The sequence below is a fragment of the Primulina eburnea genome, chromosome 1 (genome assembly GCF_022965805.1).
Source record: "Primulina eburnea isolate SZY01 chromosome 1, ASM2296580v1, whole genome shotgun sequence".
Classification (NCBI taxonomy): domain Eukaryota; kingdom Viridiplantae; phylum Streptophyta; class Magnoliopsida; order Lamiales; family Gesneriaceae; genus Primulina; species Primulina eburnea.
The window spans coordinates 60,655,937-60,678,638 of NC_133101.1; the positions used below are offsets into that span (position 1 = coordinate 60,655,937).

The 22,702-nt window shown below is 33.8% G+C and overlaps 3 protein-coding genes across 3 annotated transcripts; 2 read left to right on the forward strand and 1 right to left on the reverse strand.

The window, feature by feature from the left end:
* Positions 1–1,001: 1,001 nt before the first annotated feature.
* LOC140813511 (uncharacterized) lies at positions 1,002–3,939 on the forward strand. Its single transcript, XM_073172017.1, has 6 exons — positions 1,002–1,405; positions 2,468–2,667; positions 2,859–2,999; positions 3,095–3,175; positions 3,295–3,422; positions 3,760–3,939. The coding sequence occupies exons 1-6, from the start codon at positions 1,075–1,077 to the stop codon at positions 3,803–3,805; spliced, it is 927 nt and encodes a 308-aa protein (XP_073028118.1). The 5' UTR covers positions 1,002–1,074; the 3' UTR covers positions 3,806–3,939.
* A 4,581-nt stretch (positions 3,940–8,520) lies between these two features.
* Positions 8,521–13,103, forward strand: LOC140836550 (nuclear transport factor 2-like). Its single transcript, XM_073202154.1, has 10 exons — positions 8,521–8,697; positions 8,857–8,925; positions 9,014–9,151; positions 9,473–9,752; positions 9,845–10,083; positions 10,271–10,442; positions 10,541–10,662; positions 10,771–10,836; positions 12,208–12,274; positions 12,511–13,103. Exons 2-10 carry the CDS (start codon positions 8,875–8,877, stop codon positions 12,795–12,797), a joined length of 1,422 nt encoding a protein of 473 aa, XP_073058255.1. The 5' UTR covers positions 8,521–8,697; positions 8,857–8,874; the 3' UTR covers positions 12,798–13,103.
* Positions 13,104–17,577: 4,474 nt separating this feature from the next.
* LOC140836557 (uncharacterized) lies at positions 17,578–19,205 on the reverse strand. The gene has a single exon (XM_073202167.1). The coding sequence runs from the start codon at positions 19,005–19,007 to the stop codon at positions 17,757–17,759; it is 1,251 nt and encodes a 416-aa protein (XP_073058268.1). The 5' UTR covers positions 19,008–19,205; the 3' UTR covers positions 17,578–17,756.
* Between the last annotated feature and the right edge of the window lie 3,497 nt (positions 19,206–22,702).

A 22,702-nucleotide genomic window follows, 5' to 3' on the forward strand; every position in this document is an offset into this window, starting at 1 on the left:
TGAAGTATTCAAATAGCCAAATCAAATATTTGGAACCCCAAATTAGGTATTTTATCGGCCAAAATAATTATTTTTTCAAATTTCATGATGAGTGAGAAACTGTGTTTTTTTTTTTTTAAATTTGATGACATGATCTATATGCATTTTCAATGAAAAGACCTGCGATTACTCAATTTATGGCGATTGCCTAAATATCCAGTATTTTATTACATATTTAGAGTATTCAAACAACCAAATCAAGCATATGGAACTCCAAAATAGGTACTTTGTAGGTCAAAATAAATACTTAATCTTATTTAATGATGAGTGATGAACTATGTTTTTTTAAAAAATAAAATGACATGAATAAGTCATCCTAATGCTTTTTTCATGAAAATACCCACAATGACTGAATTTGTGGTGATTAATCGAAAATATAGTATTTTTTTACACATTTAGAGTATTCAAAGAGCGAAATCAAGTATCTGAAACATCATAATAGATATTTTGTATGTCAATAAAATAATATATTTATTTAAATAATATAGAGAAAAAATTAAAAAAATATAGTATTTTATTATACATTTGAAGTATTAAATAGCGAAATCAAGTATCTGAAACACCATAATAGGTATTTTGTATCTCAAAATAAGTATTTACTCTTATTTCATGATAATTTAGAAATAATATTTTTAAAATTATATTTAGATGGAGAAGACAAATGTAATTTTGTGAATAATATAATATATTTATTTAAATAATAGAGGACAAAAATGTAAATTTAAGTTTGTAGGTACCTAAAACTAAAATAATGGCATTGTCAAATACTATTTCTTAAAAAAAGATGACTAGATACTGAATCTTAAGTTAAATTTTGACAGATATATTTTTCACAAATTTACCCAAATTTAAATCAATTTTTCTTTCCATAAATATGTAATCCAATTGTCATAATTAGTTGCTGCCTTTGATTAGACAATCCAATTGCATAAATTATTATTGAATTATAAATTATTCTTAATCTTGATTTTGGTGTCCAGATCAAACGTCGTCCCCGTTTTATTGCCAACCGTAACCCGACCACTCAACCGTTGCATGCCCCTCTACTTCGTGTCAGCTCTAAATTCCCTCTTTCCCAGGCTTCATATACACGTAGCTCCGTTTAATTCTCTGCAGGAAATTCGTGTGTGGGAGATGGGGAAGAAGAGCAGTGCTTCGGCGCCGATGAATAAGCTTTTTGCATGGGTACGGCGGCAATCGATGAAAGTGAAGATATTTCTGGGAGTGACGTGCGTGCTGTGCGCGCTGGTGGCGGTGAAATTCATGGTCAAGAAGCATAACCATTTCTTCATCGCCTCCGAATCCGTCCATTTTACTGGGATTTTGGTCTTGATTTATAAGCTCACCACTCAGAAGACTTGCACCGGTAACACATGTTGATCTTCTTTAGCTGTACCCATTGATCTCGTGGTTCATTGATGGGATTTTTTTTGGGTTTAAGGCTACTTTCGTCGGGGATTTGTTTCCATTTTGTAATTTGGTATTTTTCCATATATTTTGCATTTTGCATTTTGGTCTCATTTAAGGGCCCAACGGGTGCGGTGGTCCGAGCTTCAGGTTTTGTTTTACATCTGTCCTGTTTATTTATCGTTGACCAGATTTATTCATATATAATGACATTGTTAGGATCGACAGATATTACAAAATTAACTTGGTTATTATTTCTCAACGTTAAATCAAGTTATGATTCTATATCGGGATTAGGATTTTTGATAAGAAACTAGTTGGAATAAGGAAAAATATGTCTTGTTGACAGTATCTGTGAATTGTGATGTCTAAGAAGTAAGGGATTGACTGAAATGCTCCAAAGTTATGTCTTTTTCACTTCCCTTTAAGTTTCCCCCTTTCCTCTGTTTCTTTTCTCGCTGCCCACTCGATCTTCCCTCCTCTTCTTCAATTCTTTGGAGTAAACGCTCACTTGAAGAATGATTGACATATGATCTTGTAATTTCCTTGTTCATCAATTCGTATGAGATTTATGTTATACCCAAATAGCATATTCCCTTACAATCAAGTTTTTAGAAGTTCCATGTTATCACTTCAAAGGTTTTAGCCCAAGAATTATACCATATTTTTTAAACTATGTGGATCGCCGTTTAGTTTCTACTTTTATTTTTGTATCATTCTCTTTTTGATAATTTTGAGTTTACTCAAAAGCTTGTGATTGGATTCGATTGCACGCTTCCATTGAACCTAAGAGTTTGGAAAGTCGAGACTGGCACTGGTTCACTTCAGACTCAGTCAACTCCGCCGACGATCATTAAAGATTAATTGGATTTTTTTTGGTCATGAATTATTGATTGATAAATACCTATACAATCTATAAACGTACTACAGAAAATTGCACCCACTGTCACATGTATTGACTGGTTCTTCTTTTTTTTTTGAAATCTTTATTGTAATATATTGCTTCTTTCGCGCGTATTAGGCATTTCTTTGAAGTCTCAAGAGCTCACAGCAATATTCTTGGCGGCTAGATTATGCTGTAGCTATATTATGGAGGGTGACATTCACACTCTTCTCGATTTTTCGACGCTCTTATCAACTTTGTGGGTTATCTACATGATAAGATTCAAGTTAAAATCAACATACGTTTCCAAGCTGGACAGCATGCCCTTGTATTATGTGGTAAATGAAGTTTTTTAAAGCTCTATTCTTTAGCCATTTTTTTCATGCATGCTCATAGTTGTCTTAATTAAAAAAAATGGTGCCTGGAAAGAGTTTAAATCCGTTCATGGTGCTGCATTAGACGAGTTAAAGTGCTTAACTGTAAATCGGATTTCATTAAAATACTTGTACTTTCTGCCTCTCTTTTATAGGCGGCCCCGGCTGCAATTCTTGCCATGCTCATCCATCCTTACACCCATCACACACATATTGCTCGAATGCTTTGGGCATTTGCTGTATATTTGGAATCCGCATCAGTTTTGCCGCAACTTCGGATGATGCAGAACACCGAGGTTTGATTTATCAGACCTCTAGTTTATTATCTATTAACAGAACATACTGAGTGATAGGTACTATTGTTGTTTTGATTTGCACAACTTCAATTCAGATGATCGAACCATTTACGGCCCATTACGTTTTTGCGCTTGGCGTTTCGAGATTTTTCGGATGTGCTCATTGGATAATTCAGGTAGTTTATGTTTGGTGTTTCAGTTCCGTTTTTGCATAATAATCTGTCAAACCTATGAACTCGTTGATAAATTTCATTTTGATGGCGCCGTTGTTTCCTTGATCAATGCCTGATATCAGGCGTATGATTCTGCTGGAAAGTATTTGTTCCTGGTTGGCGCTGGGTATGCTTGGGTTCCTATGGTCCTGTTAGCAGAAATTGTTCAGACTTTTATCCTGGCAGACTTCTGTTACTATTACGTGAAGAGGTAAAACTCCCTCCCTTCATCTCCCATATACATGTTTGGGTCATGGGATCACCACTCTTTGCTCGATTTCTACTGGGTACGAGGATTTGGTCTCGACTTGGGTTAAACGTTTGTTCCATTCAGTTGTCGACCTAATCATACTTCTAAGAACCAAGCCAACTGAACCGAATTTAAGAATATCACCAAAATAGGGGAGCTAGTGAAATTGAAATATGTATAAGAAGGATTTTCGGTTAATTCGGTTAAACCGAAATAATCTGTTAATTGTTTTGTGCATTTATATAGTGTTATGATAATAACATGATATAACAAAGCTTAACTCCTTTCCATTTTGCAGCGTGGTGAATGGTCGACTTTTGGTCAGCTTGCCTTCCCCTGTGTAAAGAGTGGCTGGCTGGGTTTAATCTCAAGTCTGTCCCATTTTGTTTACTGACTTCCAATATTTCAAGAGTATGGGGATTTTGAATTTCATTATCTTATGTAATTTCAGTCTCTTATATCAATGTGATGCTGTTTATGATGGGTTGTTTATTGATTAAGAAGACCGTTGTTGGTTCTTTCCCAAGGTCAAATTTTTGAACTTTATTTGATTTTTCCTTGAAAACTTCTCAAAAATTATATAAAATCCCACCTGTCATAGATACTAGGATCTCATCTGTGTTGTGAAAGTATGTATGAAACATGTGAACACATGGTCCAAACCATTGATGCATTCACATGCAATTTCAGAAGATGTGTGACAAAGTTACACATCAGATGAAATCATCCGGTTTTAAAGTTGAGAAACTTAATTATCGAGTTTATATCTTTTTTAAAATATTTCTATAATATTTGTGAGATGTTTGTTTTATTATATTAAGATAGTGATTTCTTTTTGGAAATACTGTGAGTGATTGTAAATCATACAATATTATAGTGAAATTCTTTTCATTTTATATGTGGTTTTTATCTTAATAATTTTTAAAGGTTTTCCACGTAAATCTCGGTGTCCAATTTTATTATTTATTTTCATAATTTTATCTCAAGATACCGCACTTGAGATCAACAAGTGGTATCAAAGACTTGATTTGAAATTTTTTATAGTACTGAGTATGCTATGTGGTTGTAGTTTAGAATGATCTTCTATATCAGAAAAGATTTTTTTGAGATTTGTATTAATGTGAGATTGTTTTGTCCAGTTTAATAAATTATTGTAGACATAATTGTGGGCATGTGACAGATGTCAAAATTCAATTAGAGCAATTTTATGCTGTAAAAATAAAAATATAAGCAATTTAAAAAAAAATGTTTGGCGGCGGTTGGAGATAGACCGAGGAAAATAATGGACACTGGAAAATGGGATAAAATGAATGAAAATATTGTTGCTAATTTACATTAAGTCATAACAGACGAAGTACTGTCAAGTATATCTGAGATAAAGACGTCAAAAGTTATGTGGGATACTCTGACAAAAATATAGGAAGTCAAGTCAATATACAATGAGATTTTTCTAAAGAGAATGCTTTATACTCTTCAGATGGTGGAATCTTCATCAATGATCGATCATCTCAACACTCTAGACAGTCTGAGATTTGTTGTAGCAGTGAACCAAATATGATGAAGATGTCTCGAGTACCATATGCATCAGCAGTGAGAAGTTTGATGTTCGTCATGATATGTAGAAGACCGGATATTGCTCAAGCCGTGGCAGCAGTTAGTCAATACATGTCGAATCTTGGATGAGAGCATCGAACTATTGTTAAGATGATTGTTAAGATGATCCTTGGATACATTGAGAGTATATCAAATGCTGCATTATATTATGGAGGATCAGATTTTATACTACTGGCAATATGGAGCTGATAATAGTTATGTATTTACACTTGCAGAGGGAATAGTAAACTGAATTTCAAATTGTAAACAGTTGTAGTCTTATCTACAACGACATAATATATGACAATTACTCAAGCTTGCAAGGAGACGATATGGATTAAAATTTATTGGAGGTAAGATACAACTCATTTGTTTTGTGATAGTAATACCTTGCACATTGCAAATAATCCGACCTTTCATTTCAGGACCAAACATATTGGAATTCAATTGCACTTTGTGCGAGAAGTAGATAAAAGAAGTGTAGATATGAAGAAAATCTATAGAAAGAACAATGTATCTGATTTTCTGACCAAACCAGTGAAAACAGATAAGTTTGAGTGGTGTAGATCCTTATGTGAGCTAACAGAAACGTAAGTAGCAGGAACAACAAGTTTGAAAAGATATGCGTAGATATGTTTGATTCTCGATCAAATATTTAAGTTGAAGAAATGTCTGGAAAGTATGTGTGAAATATGTGAACTTATGGTCCAAACTATTAATGCATTTACGTGCAATTTCTGAAGATGTGACAAAATTGAACTCGTGTTCTCAATCCATTATGATCTCTATAAATAGATATATTCACCATCAAATGAAATCATCCAGTTCTCAAGTTGAGAATCTCATTTCTCAACTTTCTATATTCTCCTAATTATTTCTATAATATATGTGATATGTTTATTATCTTGTATTAAAATTGTGTTTTTTTTTTTTTGAAAACATAGTGGTTGATTGTACGCTATAAAATATTATAATGAAATCATATTGCTTGTATTTTTTTACCTTCTTAAATTTTATGGCTTTTCTACGTAAATTTCGGTGTCCAATTTTTTTTTTTAATTTTGTTAAGATTTAAACATGAACTTAACTTAACCCCAAAAGTTAGCTCAAGGGGGAAGAATATCCAATCCCATATATACTACTCAAAGGTTATTTATACAACCGATGTGAGACAATTAACACACCCCTCTCACGCTCAGAAATGAACATGTGGAGCGTGGAGTTTACAAATGACCTTATGGGCAGAACGGGTGGCCTAATTATAGGCAGTCCAACACATAACGGTGAAACCCGAGCTCTGATACCATGTTAAGAATGGAACTTGGACCTAACTCAACCCCAAAAGCTAGCTCAAGGGGGGAGGATTGCTCAAGACCATATATACAACTCCAAGGTTATTTATTCAACCGATGTAGGACAATTAACAAACCTTTGAGTGGAGCTAGCTTTTGGGGTTGAGTTAGGTCCAAGTTCCAATCTTAACATAGTATCAGAGCCCGGGTTCCACCGTTATGTGTTGGACTGCCTATAATTAGGCCACCCGTTCTGCCCATAATTGGGTCATTTGTAAACTCCACGCTCTTGATGTTCATACCTGGGCGTGAGAGGTGTGTGTTAATTGTCCCACATCGATTGGATAAATAACCTTGGAGTTGTATATATGATCTTGGGCAATCCTCCTCCCTTGAGCTAGCTTTTGGGGTTGAGTTAGGTCTAAGTTTCAATCTTAACATGGTATCAGAGCCCGGGTTCCACCGTTATGTGTTGGACTGCCTATAATTAGGCCACCCGTTCTGCCCATAATTGGGTCATTTGTAAACTCCGCGCTCTTGATGTTCATACCTGGGCGTGAGAGGTGTGTGTTAATTGTCCCACATCGGTTGGATAAATAACCTTGGAGTTGTATATATGATCTTGGGCAATCCTCCTCCCTTGAGCTAGCTTTTGGGGTTGAGTTAGGTCCAAGTTCCAATCTTAACATGGTATCAGAGCCCGGGTTCCACCGTTATGTGTTGGACTGCCTATAATTAGGCCACCCGTTCTGCCCATAATTGGGTCATTTGTAAACTCCACGCTCTTGATGTTCATACCTGGGCGTGAGAGGGGTGTGTTAATTGTCCCACATCGGTTGGATAAATAACATTGGAGTTGTATATATGGTCTTAGGCAATCCTCCTCCCTTGAGCTAGCTTTTGGGGTTGAATTAGGTCCAAGTTCCAATCTTAACATGGTATCAGAGCCCGGGTTTCACCGTTATGTGTTGGACTGCCTATAATTAGGCCACCCATTCTGCCCATAATTAGGTTATTTGTAAACTTCACGCTCCAGATGTTCATTCCTGGACGTGAGATGTGTGTGTTAATTGTCCCACATCAGGTTGAATAAATAAGCTTTGAGTGGTATATATGGAATTGGACAATCCTCCCCCTTTGAGCTAGCTTTTGGGGTTGAGTTAGGTCCAAGTTCCAATTTTAACAAATTTTCATAATTATATTTCAAAATGCCGTGCCTGAGACCAACAACTCTTGCACAAGCGATGCATTGATGTAATTAATTATTAAAATTAGTATTATTGATATCATGTAATGAATATATTAAAATTTTAAATACTATTATAAAAAATGTTTATACTATACAAGATGATATTAACAATATTAATTTTTTGTCGTCAAATTAATTTCTATTATATTCGATATTAGACGAATTGAAGTGCTATTAATAGAAAACAGAACTTTTTATTATTTTTTCTATCGAAATTTTAAATAATAAATAATTTTTTAAAAAAAATTATTGTCATTTATTCGAATAATGACTTTTTATTCATATATTTATTATTAAACATTCAATTCGTACAAATACTTATATAATACAATTATTTTCTTTTTTCGGTAACTTTTTAAATTTGACAACAACTCATCTTTTATTTTATATATATATATATATATATATAAAAAAATATAAAATCAACCATATATTATTAAATGTTAGACTTTAGAGTAATTACCACATATGACATTAAAATATTTAATTTCATAATTATTCTTCTTATCCTACTAAAAACCTCTCCAAGTAAATCTATATAAACATAGAAAAAAAATCTAAACAAAACTTCTCTGACACCAAAATATTTAATTTTATAATTACTTTTTTCTCCTACTAAAAACCTCCTCAAGTCACTCTATAATTTACATAAAAAACATCTAAACAAAACTTTTCTTTCAAATCGAATAACTCTTTTAAATTAAAAATAATTTCATGTTAATTGTTTAATAATATTTGATCAAATTAAAAATAATAATAACACACGTAAAGTTTCATCTTTTATTAGTATTTAATATTAATATTTAATAAAAGAATTTGATTATATTTACGAAATATAACCTTATTGATTTAAGTTCTGAAGCAACAAATATTCTTTAGCGATTTATAAAATATCTGAAAACACATCTATTTGTTCAATCAATCCCATAAAGATTTCAGGTTCTTTGCGCCAATATATAAACCAAAGACCCCTCGCTTACGTTCTCCAAAACCCTAGATTCCACTACCTGTGCTGCGGAAGTCCTCGCAGAAACGTGAGTAGAGAGACCGTAGTTGATTCTCGCTCACGGCAACAGCTCTTTCGAGTCAGATTCGCTTACAGGTATGACCCGATCCGATGATCTATTAGTCATTTACATGGTTCGTATTGTGTTTCAGAGCATAGTCATAATTAGAGTGCGAGGATGAATCCGTGAAGTTACAGTTATATGTGTACGCGGTTTTTTTGACTTGATTTGGTTATTTGTACGTTTTGCTACAGAGCTAATTGACCTTGGTGATGGCGGCGGAGGCAGCAGCAGTTACGCAGACCCCAGTTTCTGCTCAAGTTGTATGTTCTATTACTTGTTTGGTTTTGATATTTTTCTGTGATTTAATTTCTTCGTGGTAACTCGATTAGATTTCTGTTGGGAGTTTAGGTTGGGAACGCATTTGTGCAGCAGTATTATCACATCTTGCATCATTCTCCGGAGCTTGTTCACCGGTTTTACCAGGACACCAGCAAACTTGGGCGACCTGAGGCAGAAGGATCCATGAGTATTACCACCACTATGCAAGTAATCTTTCTTTCTACATCGAAATTGTTGACGTGTCTTCTACTTTTATCTTTAGTTGATTTTAGAAACTAACATGGTTATGAGTGATGGTCAAGCTAAGTTTATCAGATATGTAATGCTTACTTTTTGTCTGTTTGGTTGCTGAAATGACCATGATGAGAAAATTTGAAGGGAGAAAGCAGCTTGTTAATTGTTTGATTATTTATTATTTATATTTTTGAATGATCTGGTTCATATGCCCAGGTGTTTAATGGATCGATGCCATTTATTTACTCGATTTTATAATGCAGTCCATGTTTTGAGTGTGATGTGATGGTGCAGGCCATTAATGAGAAAATTGTTTCCCTCAACTATGGAGATTTCAAAGCTGAGATCAAATCTGTGGATGCACAAGAGTCCTTTGGTGGTGGTTTTCAGGTTCTCGTTACTGGTTATCTGACAGGGAAGGACAAAGCTGTTCGCAATTTTGCTCAAACTTTCTTCCTTGCGCCACAAGAGAGAGGCTACTTTGTTTTGAATGACATGTTTCGATTTGTGGACAATGCTAATGTGAATCCAGCAGTGGTCAATGATGTTGTGGTGCCCATTAGAGCTGAGCCAGGTGACTATGCCATTCAATTGGTTATATTCCCCTTTGTCATTTTCTTCTACTTTTTGTAGTTGAAATAAGCTTTTTTCTCTTTTCGTTGGCAGTTCCATCTCCAGTTCAGGAGAACCATACTTCCGAGCTCAGCACGCCTTCAGCTGATGTATCCATTTTAGAAGAAGTTTACTATCCAACTGAGAATGGAGATGTGAATGAAGATGTGCCCGTTGTTGAAGAAGAGGTTCCCATCAGTGAGGTTGATGACCAAGCAAAGGATGATTCTCAGATCGTAGTTGAGTCGAATGCTAAAAGCGAGGAAGTGATAAAGAAGTCTTATGCTTCTATTGTAAGTGGTCTTGGGTGGTTAAAGAAATGATCCCAACTCTTATTGAGTTGATTTATATATCTGATTTAAGTTTGGTTCTTATACTTTAGTTTATTTTGTTATTTCTGGATATTTGTGAGGTAGGTGCAGTTGTAGTTTTTGTTTTTGCTTTGCCACTTGTCTAATATTCACCACTTCAATAATTCAGGTGATGGATCTCAAGGAAAGTGCAGCAACTTTCTCACCTCCACCATCTGCTTCTCGGAAAGCTCCGCCGGTGAACGTGGAGCAGCAGATCCCAACATTTACCCCAGTAAATGATGAACCTGTTTCCAATGCGGAATCTGCCACTGATAATGGAAATAACCAAGAGGGTGAAGGTACAATATGCTAGTGGATCTATTTATAGAGTGATATCGTCATTTCAATACTTGTTTCACTATTTATTTTCAAAATTTTCGTTCTCCACTTCGTGCAGCTGATGGTTACTCGGTATATATAAAAGGCCTTCCAATGAATGCTACTGAAGCCCTACTTGAGGAAGTATTCAAGAAATTTGGGACAATCAAGATTGATGGAATTCAAGTTAGAAGCAACAGAGTATGTTCAGATCTACCGGTCTTTTATTATGGGTGGATGACATGATTGATTCTTATTTTCCCTTTCGATGGCTTAATAACTTAAAGATATTTTAATATATTGCCACAGCAACAAGGATTTTGTTTTGGATTTGTTGAATTTGAAGAGGCAAGTTCTGTGCAAAAAGCTCTCGAGGTATGTTTATTCTGTATGTTGATGATATTGGATCATTGTTCTATTTCCAGCTATGGGGTGCACAATTATGATTAATTGTGGGTAGAAAAAATATTTTTTAAAAAAGATTTAATTTGTCCAATCACTTTAATTCAACCACACAACTCAATAATCATCCCATATCATAACTTATCGTACAAAACTACACAATTTATCACTGTAAAAGTTAATACGTTTATCCTATTGAACCAACCAAACTTACCCTGAACTGTCTAAATCTTTAATGATTATTTGGGCATGGAGTTCTTTGAGAACAAAAAGTGTTGAATAATTTGTTATTTTCGGATGGATACCCATTAAAATACTATGGAAGAAGTTGAGAATTCATGGTTAGAAAGAAAAGGACGAAACTCCCCGATGCATATGAATGTATTTTGTGGATAAGAATTACTTTCCGGATATTTTGTGGTCCCTCTGCCCTTAATGGAAAATTATCTTTAAAACCTTTTCAGTTTATACATTTCGCTCCATTCTTGCTCTAAATCAGTGAAAATTTTGAACCCATATTTGGAGGAGAGCGGCTGTCTATAGCTTTCCTATTATGTCGTCTATCAACATTAAAATTCTGCTGCATTCTAGGCAACTTCTGTGATTTCCTCTTTCAAGTTTGAGAGATTCCCTACTTTTCTGAAAAAAAATGGCATGTTCACAATGGGTCATTTACAGGTTGAGAAGATCCATGTTTTTTGAAGCTAAATATTTATACTCTACTTGTATTCCCTGAAAGTTTTCTTAGTTTAATTTTAATTTGGAATGCTTGTGTATGTTTTTACTCGAGAAGTTTCCTGCTTAGTTGACACGATCCTAGACGTTCTGTTTTCAAGAGGTTTGTGTTTTATAGAAGACATGAAAGTCTTAATTGTATGAGACTCCATATAGAGAGATCTTACTGTGCAATTTGCTATTTGCTATTTGCTAATAAGTTCAATGGATGAAAATAGCCTAAAATTTCTGAGCTGGACATCCAATTTTGGAGGCAGACTAAGAAATGAAGACTGGAATTTCAGGAAGCAAAGCAATAAACTAAGATTTTCGTTTGCATGCATCTCAAAGTAGTTTTTCTTGATTCTATCATTCTGTCATCTAGCAGAAGCAAATTCTTGTTGATCTTTGGTTTATTGTACCATTGTATTGAAGTTATCATCTAGCTCGCATCTGACACGTCTTTGACCACAATTTGTGTTGATTGGATGAAAAAAAAAAAAGATATTGGGTTTTGGGGGGCTGGGATGGTTGTGATTCTACGTCAGACCCATGTTGTTCCCTCTTTTATGTTTCAGTGAATCCAATTTACTGGTTTTTTGCTGCTATCACACCATCCTTTTGTTTCAGGCCTCTCCAGTGACAATCAGTGGTCGCCAAGCATTTGTTGAGGAAAAGAGGTCGACAAATTCTCGAGGTAAGTTGATGCTATAGTTAACCTGTTGAGCATGCTCATAGTGTATAGGAATAGTTTAAACTATGAATCAATCTACTTTGCTTATTCTATGGTGGTTCTTGTGGCTTTGTATTGTTTGTTAATTTGTTTCTATTTGTGGCTGGTTCTCTTTAGCAACTGTAAAATCTTAAGTTTGTTATACATGGACAATATTCGTCACTTTCTTCTTTCACATGTAATTTTTATTCTCTCCACAGGGAATTTTCGAGGGAGATTTCAAACTGGAAGGGGTTCTGGATTCAGAAATGAGGGAGTCAGAGGGCGTGGAAACTATGGAGGAGGTGGCAGGGGTTACAGCAGGGGCGATTTTAATGGCAGGAGTGATTTTGTTAACAGGGGTGGCAATCGTGGAGGATCTTCAAATCACGATGGATATCAGAGGTCTGATAATGCTTATGGCAATAGAGGCCGCATGAACCGTCCTGGTGGGATGGGCAATGGTAGTGCTAAAAACATGACGCCGCGGGTTTCTGCAACTGCTTGAGGAATTGTAGTTTAGAGGGCGGTGGTGAGTGAATGGTTTCATTTGGCATTTAATTTGATTTCTTGTAATTTTTGCATGGTTAGAAAATCTTTTGGGTCGACAATTTTGTTGCAAGTGGAATGTCTGAAACTTCCATCAGCTAACTAATTTGTTCATGTCACCCCATTTGTGGGTATAGTTGATTGTTAGATGAGATCAAGTAGGTTTTCTTTAGTAGCACATATTGGTAACGCCTAAGGCCTCAGGTAAGGAATTCTTCATACATTTTGTATTTGGTGAATTAATCTTCTGGCCTTGTAATTCTCATTTTCCATCTGTTTTTTTTTTTTGTTCAGCCTACGCTGTTACGTAATATCTACACCCATTTCTGACTTTGTATTGTCTTACTCTGTGTTTTATGTACTTGAGTCGTTATGTTGATGGCGAAAATTTGGATGTCACTTTTTTTATACCATCAGTGTATTGACGCTTAAACTTTGTCAAGCTACTACCGTGTAGCACTGCGACTGAGCAGAACAAATGAGCAAAACTTTCTTGCCAAATTTTCCTTGGCAGGGTTTAGTTCTGTTGCTCCAATATCGGGATGGTTTAAAATCCATTATGATGATTGAAATGAAGAGAGTAAATGGTCGATCAAAGATTTTATTGCCGAAGTCACAAATTTGCGGTACTTTGGTCTTGAAAGCCATGATTGGTGTTGGCACCCGAATATCATCGAGCAGTTTCCACGAGCGGAGTTGGCATCCGATAAGTTTTTCTTAATAAAAGAAGGATTTACAGGGTATGTGCGGTCATGAACTCAAAAAATGAGTTAATTTTTGCAATATGACACATCAAAAGTTAAAAATCAATTACTTTTTAAACTTTTCTACCCAATCATAAACTCAAAACAGGTTCCTTATATATACTATATGTGTTAAATCTCGAGATCGTTGAAAACCTTTCTTGACTATTAATTTTTTAATTTTCCAAATTTTGATATCATACATCCCTACAAACTCATATGGACAAAAGTGTTTCTACTCAGTATTTGTAATTTTCACTTAGATATTTAATTATATATAAATTTATAATAATCATCTTAAATTATAAATTTAAATTTATTAATCATATATATTGATTTTTTAACAATTAAAAAAATTATAGAATTTGAGAACTTGAAAGCAATTAAAAATATTACCAATAATTCATAAAATATAAAAATAATTAATTGCTGGTGTGGCGTGCTCATTTAGGATAAAAGGAAATGAGATAACATTGTTGGATTGTGAATTGCAAAAAAATGTTACAAAATAAGACTGTTGGTGTAGAAATGGAGTGAAGATAGTATATATTTATACTTGTCAAAAATAAAAAAATAAAATAAAATTGAGAGGTCAACGCAATTGCAGTAATAGAAGACCTTATGTCCAAAGGAATGCACCATGCTCAACAAGTAATAAACATTGTTTTAGCCGGCCGGTTGCCACCTTTTTGGGTTCCATTTTTCCGGCGGGTGGTTTAGCTTCCATACTGCGCTGTGATGAGTTTCGGAATTTATTTCCGAGAAATACTAAAGTGAAGTGTTTGAACGATGGTAGATTATTTATGGACGCGTAAATAATTTTTTTCTTATTTTCTTATATTGAACTATACAATTATGCAATATGATTTCATTTTTTTTTACAGTGTTGATGTATCGGGTGAGCGTACCACTCGGAAATTCCTTTGCTGGCGTGGTTAGATTACATGTATTTATTCAATTAAACTATTTTTCTTAAATTTTAGTAAATTTAACTTTCAGCGCATTTATGCTCAAAAATTGAGAATACGAATAGTTAATTAATCATTTTTTCATGAGAAGTTTTTAGCAATGTCGAGATGTTATGAATATGATATATATGAAATTAACCCAACCCAAAAAACAACTTTTGTGGGGCTCAGTTATCCAATCACACATCACACACATCATTATTTTAATTTTAATTTACTAACTTTATTTATAGTTTTCACTTGGATATTCAATTAAATATATATTTATAATAATCTTCTTAATCTATATTTTTAATTTATTATTCATACATATTGATTTTTTAACAATAAAAAAATTATAGAATTTTTTTCAAAATAAAAGAGTACGATTAAAAACATTATAAATAATCTGTAAAATAAAATTTAAAGATTATTGATTTTTTTGGGTCTTGGCAATGATTTGATTTTTGGGATAATAATCAAAATAGTTATGTAATTTTAATCATTTTATATTTTGGTATGTAATATTTAATTTCTGCATTTTTCGATTACAAGTGTTCATATGAGTTGTTAAGATTGGAACTTGGACCTAACTCAACCCCAAAAGCTAGCTCAAGGGGGGAGGATTGTTCAAGCCAATATATGCCACTCAAAGGTTAATTATCTAACCGATGTGGGACATTTAACACACCCCTCTCACGCCCAGGAATGAACATCTGGAGCGTGGAGTTTACAAATGACCCAATTATGGGCAGAACGGGTGGCCTAATTATAGGCAGTCCAACACATAACGGTGAAACCCGAGCTCTGATACCATGTTAAGATTGGAATTTGGACCTAACTCAACCCCAAAAGCTAGCTCAAGGGGGAGGATTGTCCAAGCCAATATATGCCACTCAAAGGTTAATTATCTAACCGATGTGGGATATTTAACATGAGTTTCACATCAGTATTTTTAGAAGTCGTATGAATGAAAAAATGACTAAAAATCAAAAAAATAAAATAATTAGATCAAAATCTAAAATTACATACTTATAATACCGTTAAAGAGTAGGTCTTTCATAAGACGGTCTCAAATATCTTTAATCGTGAGACGAATCAAGTATGTCCATATTTATAATAAAAATTAATATATTTGACATAAAAAATAATATTTTTTTCGTAAATGACTCATACACAATATCTATTTCTCATAATTGACTCGTGAGACGTATCATGTGATTTTTTGTGACCGAAATTTTTGAACCTCTCATTGAAGGCGTCCTTAGATTAGTTTGTTTCGCACCTTTCTCAACCCATATTTTTTCAAAAAATAGGGAATTGGGTGAGCACAAGTTGATCGCTAAATATAAAGGAAACTATCTACAAAATACATGTCTTTTCATAATAAATGATGAATAACTATTTTTTTAAATAAATATACACGATTCATGAAATGACGTAATGGAAGGTGAAGGGACTGAGCCAATTTTATTTATTTTAAAAAATATAATGTATTAATTATTAATTATAAAATATTTGAGAAAAGGTATTTCAGCCGTGCGCTATGGAAGTATATATTTTTATCGAAGCATGCATGGTGATACTATCTGGTATCCTATTCCATCTCACTCTCACACACAAATCAGAAAATCGGTGTAAAAAACCAAGAAAATGGCAGAAAGTGGCGAGGATTCAAGCCCGAGATCAACTATTGACACAGAAGATTTTGAAGAAATCGGAACCACATATTGCGTGATCATCGAGTGGACGTCTAACGAAGAATATATGAATCAAGAACATGGAATTTGTGAGGAGTGTAAGAAAGATCTTGAAATCAGGAACATGGTAGAAAGTTGGGGAAGTTCAGGTTCCAGATCAAACGAAGAAGATATAATAACAAAAGATTTCTTGAAACTCATTGACGTCGCGTCAAATGAAGTCAAAGAAGATCAAGAAATCTTGAAAATGGGAGACAGCGGGGAGAACTCAAATGCAGTATCGTATGAAGAAGATGTGCCAACAAAAGATTATCTGAAGCAATTAGACAGAAGAAGAAATGAAGGAGAAGATCAAGAAAGCACCAAAATGGCCAAAAGTGGAGAGAATTTAGGAACCGAATCAGAGGAAAAAGATACAAGAACTATTGATTATCTGAAGCACATTGATAGATGGCTTTAATGAATGGAGCAAATCGGAACAATGCTGCTCAAGCTCTCCATCCTAGATGATCTTATGAGCATCTTTTGTTCCTATTTCCGTTGGATATCAGTTTCTTTGGAATCCTAGCCTTATAGTGACAATTATAGTCAATGTATAGTTTGATAAGCAGTATTTTGTAAATTTTGAGATGACGATAAAGATTTCAAGTACTGGTTCCAATGGTATATTCTCTGCATAGAAAAAATTGTAACAGGAGGAATCCGGAGGAACTGTAGCTAACCAAGAGGTCCATCGTTTGGGAAGCTACTTTTCAGGATTTAACTACGGGTTTGAGTCATCGACGCAGGCGCTAGAGTAAACCATTGAGTAATAAAGGCTGCTCTGATAAATTTTCTGGATTTCTTTGCCAAGAATAATCTTCACATAATTATGGAAAATTTACATTTCTTCTCTATTTTACACAAGAATCTGGTAAGTAAACAATAGTTACATAACTTACATTTCACCTCATAATGTTAATTTTGCATCTACTGATGCAATCCATATATTCGCTTGTTACCTTCAAGATTAGAAGGTGTACTTTTGGAGAAAATGGAAAGTTGTTGCATATGGAGTGCAACATTCAGTTTGAATTAGGCCTCGAGTTTGAAGTCCTGGATTTGGCCAGGATATATAAATTGTTGACTGTGCTGAGGAATGGGAAAAGGTAGGAAGAACAAAAAATTTCTGTTGATTAGGACACTTAGCTCATAAGGTCACATTCACTTCTGGTGCTTAATGACATCCTAAAATTGAAGCTAATCGAGGCCTTCTTAAGTAAATATTCGGAGTAAACATTCCCAGACGCAATTCTTGAGGTACTTTTATAAATCAAAAGCCTGTTTAATTTTGATGCAATACAAAGTCATCCATATAAATTATTATATTTACCTGTTAGACCGATTTCACGAGAAATAGAAACCGAGGCGTGGTATCCGAGTGTCTAATTACACAAATCTGCTGTCCGGAGAATGAAAACATCTCCGTAAACATAACCAAACATCCCATGAGATTCTTTTTTCTCAAACATAACAAAAAGGTAGTGTGCTAGTATCTGTCTCCACTATTATGCACCTTCTTGTTCTTCTTGCCGACTCGATGCAACCATCCGAACCCTTTGACAGCCTTGGAAAACTTAACAAGATTAGGCTTTCCCACGCCTAAATTCATCTTCCCAGCCGACAATTTGATGGCTTGTAAGCAACAAAGATTGCCCTCCATCTCGTCTTCATAGTCACACTCTTCATCGGATTCAAATCCACTCTTCTTTTTATCGTTCTTCTTCTTCGACGACTCAGGATTAGTTGAATCAGTTTCGTATGTTTCCCACAACGAGTCCATCCCTTCACCACCATCCACATTGTGTCGCTCTTCGAATAACATGCACGCCAACGTCCTTCTCCACTCCTTTTCCTTCCTCATTGATCCATAAGTCCCAACATTTGAACCCATTGTCGGAGAGTTCTCCACGCCATTTTCATTAGTATAATCATCATTAAAGTTTAGCCTTTGAGAATGTGCTTTGACTTTGGGAGTGTGCTCTTTTCTCCATTTGGTGTTCGTCACATTTATTTTATCAACTGCTGCCTGGTATGCATTTCCCTGAGGTGACGACAACGCAATCTGTTTTTCACCTATTTTTTCGGTTTCCTTGTTCACTCGTGGCTCGACTTTCTTGTCATCCACTCTTGGACTCATCCTTTCGAATTCATCCAACAATTTCAAGAAACTCTCCATTCTCTTCTCCTCTATCTTAGCACCAACAGCCGAACTTTCTTTTACCTTATCAGCAGTGAAAAGTTCACATTTGTTAAGGTTGAGGTCTCCATCGAATGAATCTTCTTTAACACTTGATTGTAATCCTTGCAGAGGATATTCTCCTGATTTTTCCTCCATAACCTCGACTTGGTTTCCTTCAACTCCCATCACTGAAGGGCCAAACACAATTTTATACATTTCAAGATCCTCCAAACAGCCAAACCCTCCATTTTCAACTTCTTTCTCGGACTGCAACCTTTCTAAAACAGACCCACAAGCAATCTGCAGATAGCCAACCCAGCTTTGACCAAATTCAGTGGAGAAACCATCATGAACAAGACCAGTAAGAACAGCAAAGAGGACAAGGAAAATGGTAATGAAAAGAGGGTAGATAAAAGATACGAGTTTGAGAATGTAAGGTAAGAAGAAAACGAAGTAAGAAAAGTAGAGCGGATGAGAAAGAATGACTGAACAAAATAAAACCAAGTCAGAGAATAAAAGCGTGAAAATTCTAATCTTGGAATCGCACAACTCAGACATTTATGTCTCTCTGTTTGCTTAGTCTATGGACCTTGAAAAATGGGAGATGGTGAACAAGAAGAAGAAAAGGATTCTTGATTTTGTCAATGGATTGCAAGGGATCATAGAACAAACTGCGGCGTGAATAAAGGAGGGAGAATCATTAATAAGAGAGCAAGAATTGGAGGAAAAAAAATCATTTGCTTTGGAAAAACTTTTTCTTTTCCCTAACTAATCAAATTAATCTACCTTTTTCTGATGCACATGCTATTAAACACACATTATCCATCTTAATTAACGGACAAATAATAAATCTCTTTTAGTGCCGATCTTTTGTGTGAGACGGTCTCACGAATCTTTATATGTGAGACGGGTCAACCTTACCGATATTCATAATAAAAAAAATACTTTTAACATAAAAAGTAATTTTTTTTCATGGATGACCCGAATAAGAGACTCATCTCATAGAATACGACCCGTGAGATCGTCTCACACAAATTTTTGCCTAACTTTTGTGTAACGTCTCCATGAATCCCTGTATAAGAGTGTGCAATCCCAACCATAATTTCAACCGGTACACGCAGCTAACTATTACAAAACATGTAATAAAATCTGTTTTGCTATTCAATTATTAATGAAAATGGTTATTTTCATGTGCATAGTTGAAATTATTTAATGGAAATTAAAGTAAAATTGTTCAAATACATGAAAGTATGATGAATCAACATAGGATGACTCGAAAATGTGACATTGTAAAAAAATATATGTACATATATCCATTTCTCCTATATATAAGTATATCGGTGTACCCAAAGTAGTATAACTAAATATGGAATGTCACCCAAAGTATATCGGTGTACCCAAAGTAGTATAACTAAATATGGAATGTAAAATTCACTAATATATATATACACACACACACACACACATATACACACACCGAAAGTAGTATAACTAAATATGGAATGTAAAATTCACTAATATATATATGTGAATTTTATATATATATATATATATATATATATATATATATATATATATATATATATATAATTGGGTATTACTCATGGTCCATCCTCAGCCCAAATGAAAGACAGACAAATCACGGGTCCAGATACTATTCTATAAATATAAGGTTTGATTGTTCAGTTCATTCATTCACTATATTATTTTTCAGCAGACTCTCCACTTATATTCTCAGTCTCTGACTTGAACGTCGAAGAAGCTACGTCGGGACACTTTCATGATCCCCTTCTAACGGTCTTATTCGTGATTTTAAGCTCATAATAATTTCAAAACCTATATCTGAATTAGTGAAACTTGTTGGAATCGAACCCTAAATTTTCCGTGAGTATAATATTATAATATATATATATATATATATATATATATATATATATATATATATATATATATATATATACGAATTTGTTACCCTGCACATATCATGAGCACCGTCTATGTGGCGGTGCATGATTAGTCAGCTTTTTTTAAAAAAAACAAAACAAAAAATTTTCTGTGGTTGTGAGCGTGTCACGTGGACAGGCGTCCACAAGTGTGTAGAAAAAAAGTGTGCAAGGTATCATTGCTCTATATCTTTTACTATTTATTAAGTTTAAGCATATTAGAATAACTGTTTTTGGTGTCTTTGGTCTGTTTTTTGGTTTCCCTATTTTGCCCCTATTTGATATTAAAATTACATTTTTGTTTTTTTTTTAATTTCAAAAAACATTTTTGTTTTTATTTTTTTTATTACAATTATTCAAATAGCACTTTAGTACCTCGATAATTTGTCAAATTTCATTTTAGTCCATAAATAATTATAAAAAAAAATTGTACACACACGCACCGCGTGTGCAGAGTAGCTAGTATATATATATATATATAAAGGTATTTATATATATATACAGGTACATATATCGTTTTCAAAACCGACATTTGGACACGTATGCTCATCTACCTTCTTTATTTACTATTAAATACCAATTTTAAATGTTCGTTATGTAATTATGTGACCTTAAAAAAATAATATATGCACAACCTATTTAGCTAGTAAAGATAAATAGCAATCATTGTGGTTTCTTTTTGCTCTTCATTTAGTTCTCCATAAAATAAAGCGATCTTCCATTAGAACAACCCGAAATTTCTAATCGTCGATTTTTTTTGTATTTAGTCTTTGGATACTTTTTAAATATTATATTTCTACATGAAATATATCACATTTTGTATGACATAGTACCACAATTTTGTGGGTAAGAAATGAACCCAAAAAAATATTTTGACTAGAGATTTTCAACCAACTTCCCCGAAGAACAAATCCAATTGTTTAATTTTAACATGCATTCGAATTATATATTTTCACTTTCAATTATATGAAATCAACACACACAAGATGTATATTTTATTATGCACAAAATGACAAAATATTTCAAGTCACAAATTTTTATATCCAAACTTAAAACAATAACAAAAAATTCACACCTCTAATTTTAAAAATCCCACCAAGTCAAACTGACACTTTAATTGCACAGAAGATACTCTTGGATCACAATTTATATCAATATATTTTATGGTAAATAAAACAATCAATCATACCCTACCGAATTCAACTAAACAATGAAGATATTTTACTTCCCTCTGTTTGTCCGAAGAAAACTAATACATCTTAACCAAGTCACATGATCAAACTGATTGATTTTATTATTTTTTGCATCAGCCAACAACTTTGAATTATCTAAATCTACATTACTATTTGATGTGAAATATGACACATTGATTTATTGTATATTTTCGTTTTATTAAATGTATAATTAAAGTTTACAAAAGATTAAATATAGATAAAAACTTGTGTGAAACGATCTTACAAGTCGTATTTTGTGATACTGATATCTTATTTGGGTCATTCATGAAAAAAATATTACTTTTTATGCTAAGAGTATTACTTTTTATTGTGAATATCGGTAAGATTGACCCCTCTGACAGATAAAAATTCGTGATACCGTCTCACAATATACCTACTCTTAAATAAATAAATATAAATATATATAAATCATTTTGTTATATATATTGATTTATAATTAATATATTATCATCCTGCACGAACCAACCAAACAGTTTTTATAAGAGGAAGTTGGTGAAAAATCCCCAATGAAAACATTTTTTTGGCTTCACCCCCTACCCACAAATTGTGGTACTATGTCATACAAAATGTGGTACACTTCATGTAGAAATATGATACACTTCATGTGGAAATGTGATACTAAAAAAGTACCTAGGGACTGAACACAAAAAAAAATGACGGCTGGAGAGTGAACCCAAATTTCCCGTTTTTATAATAGATAAATAAACTATTCATCTTCGATAACAAATCAATCAATTAAAGAGACTAAAGAACAGGAGGTAGATTGACAGTGAGTTAAAGGGATCTTTACACCACATGGGGAACCACTCAATTACATGCCTTCCCTAACTTTTCAAATCCGTCAAAAGCATGTTGAAAAAGGTTAAAGGACCAGGAAAATCCAACAACCAAGTTGGTTCACACAAGCAACTGATACCCATTTTTACGCTTTTACCTTTAATACTTCAACATTGAATGCTAAGCCTCCAGAACTTTCACAGTTAGTTTCTCAACTACATGTTGGTGTCCATATAACTCAATCTCTTAACAAGCGACGCCACTAAATTCTCATTTGAATCTTGGTTTTGATTTAAAT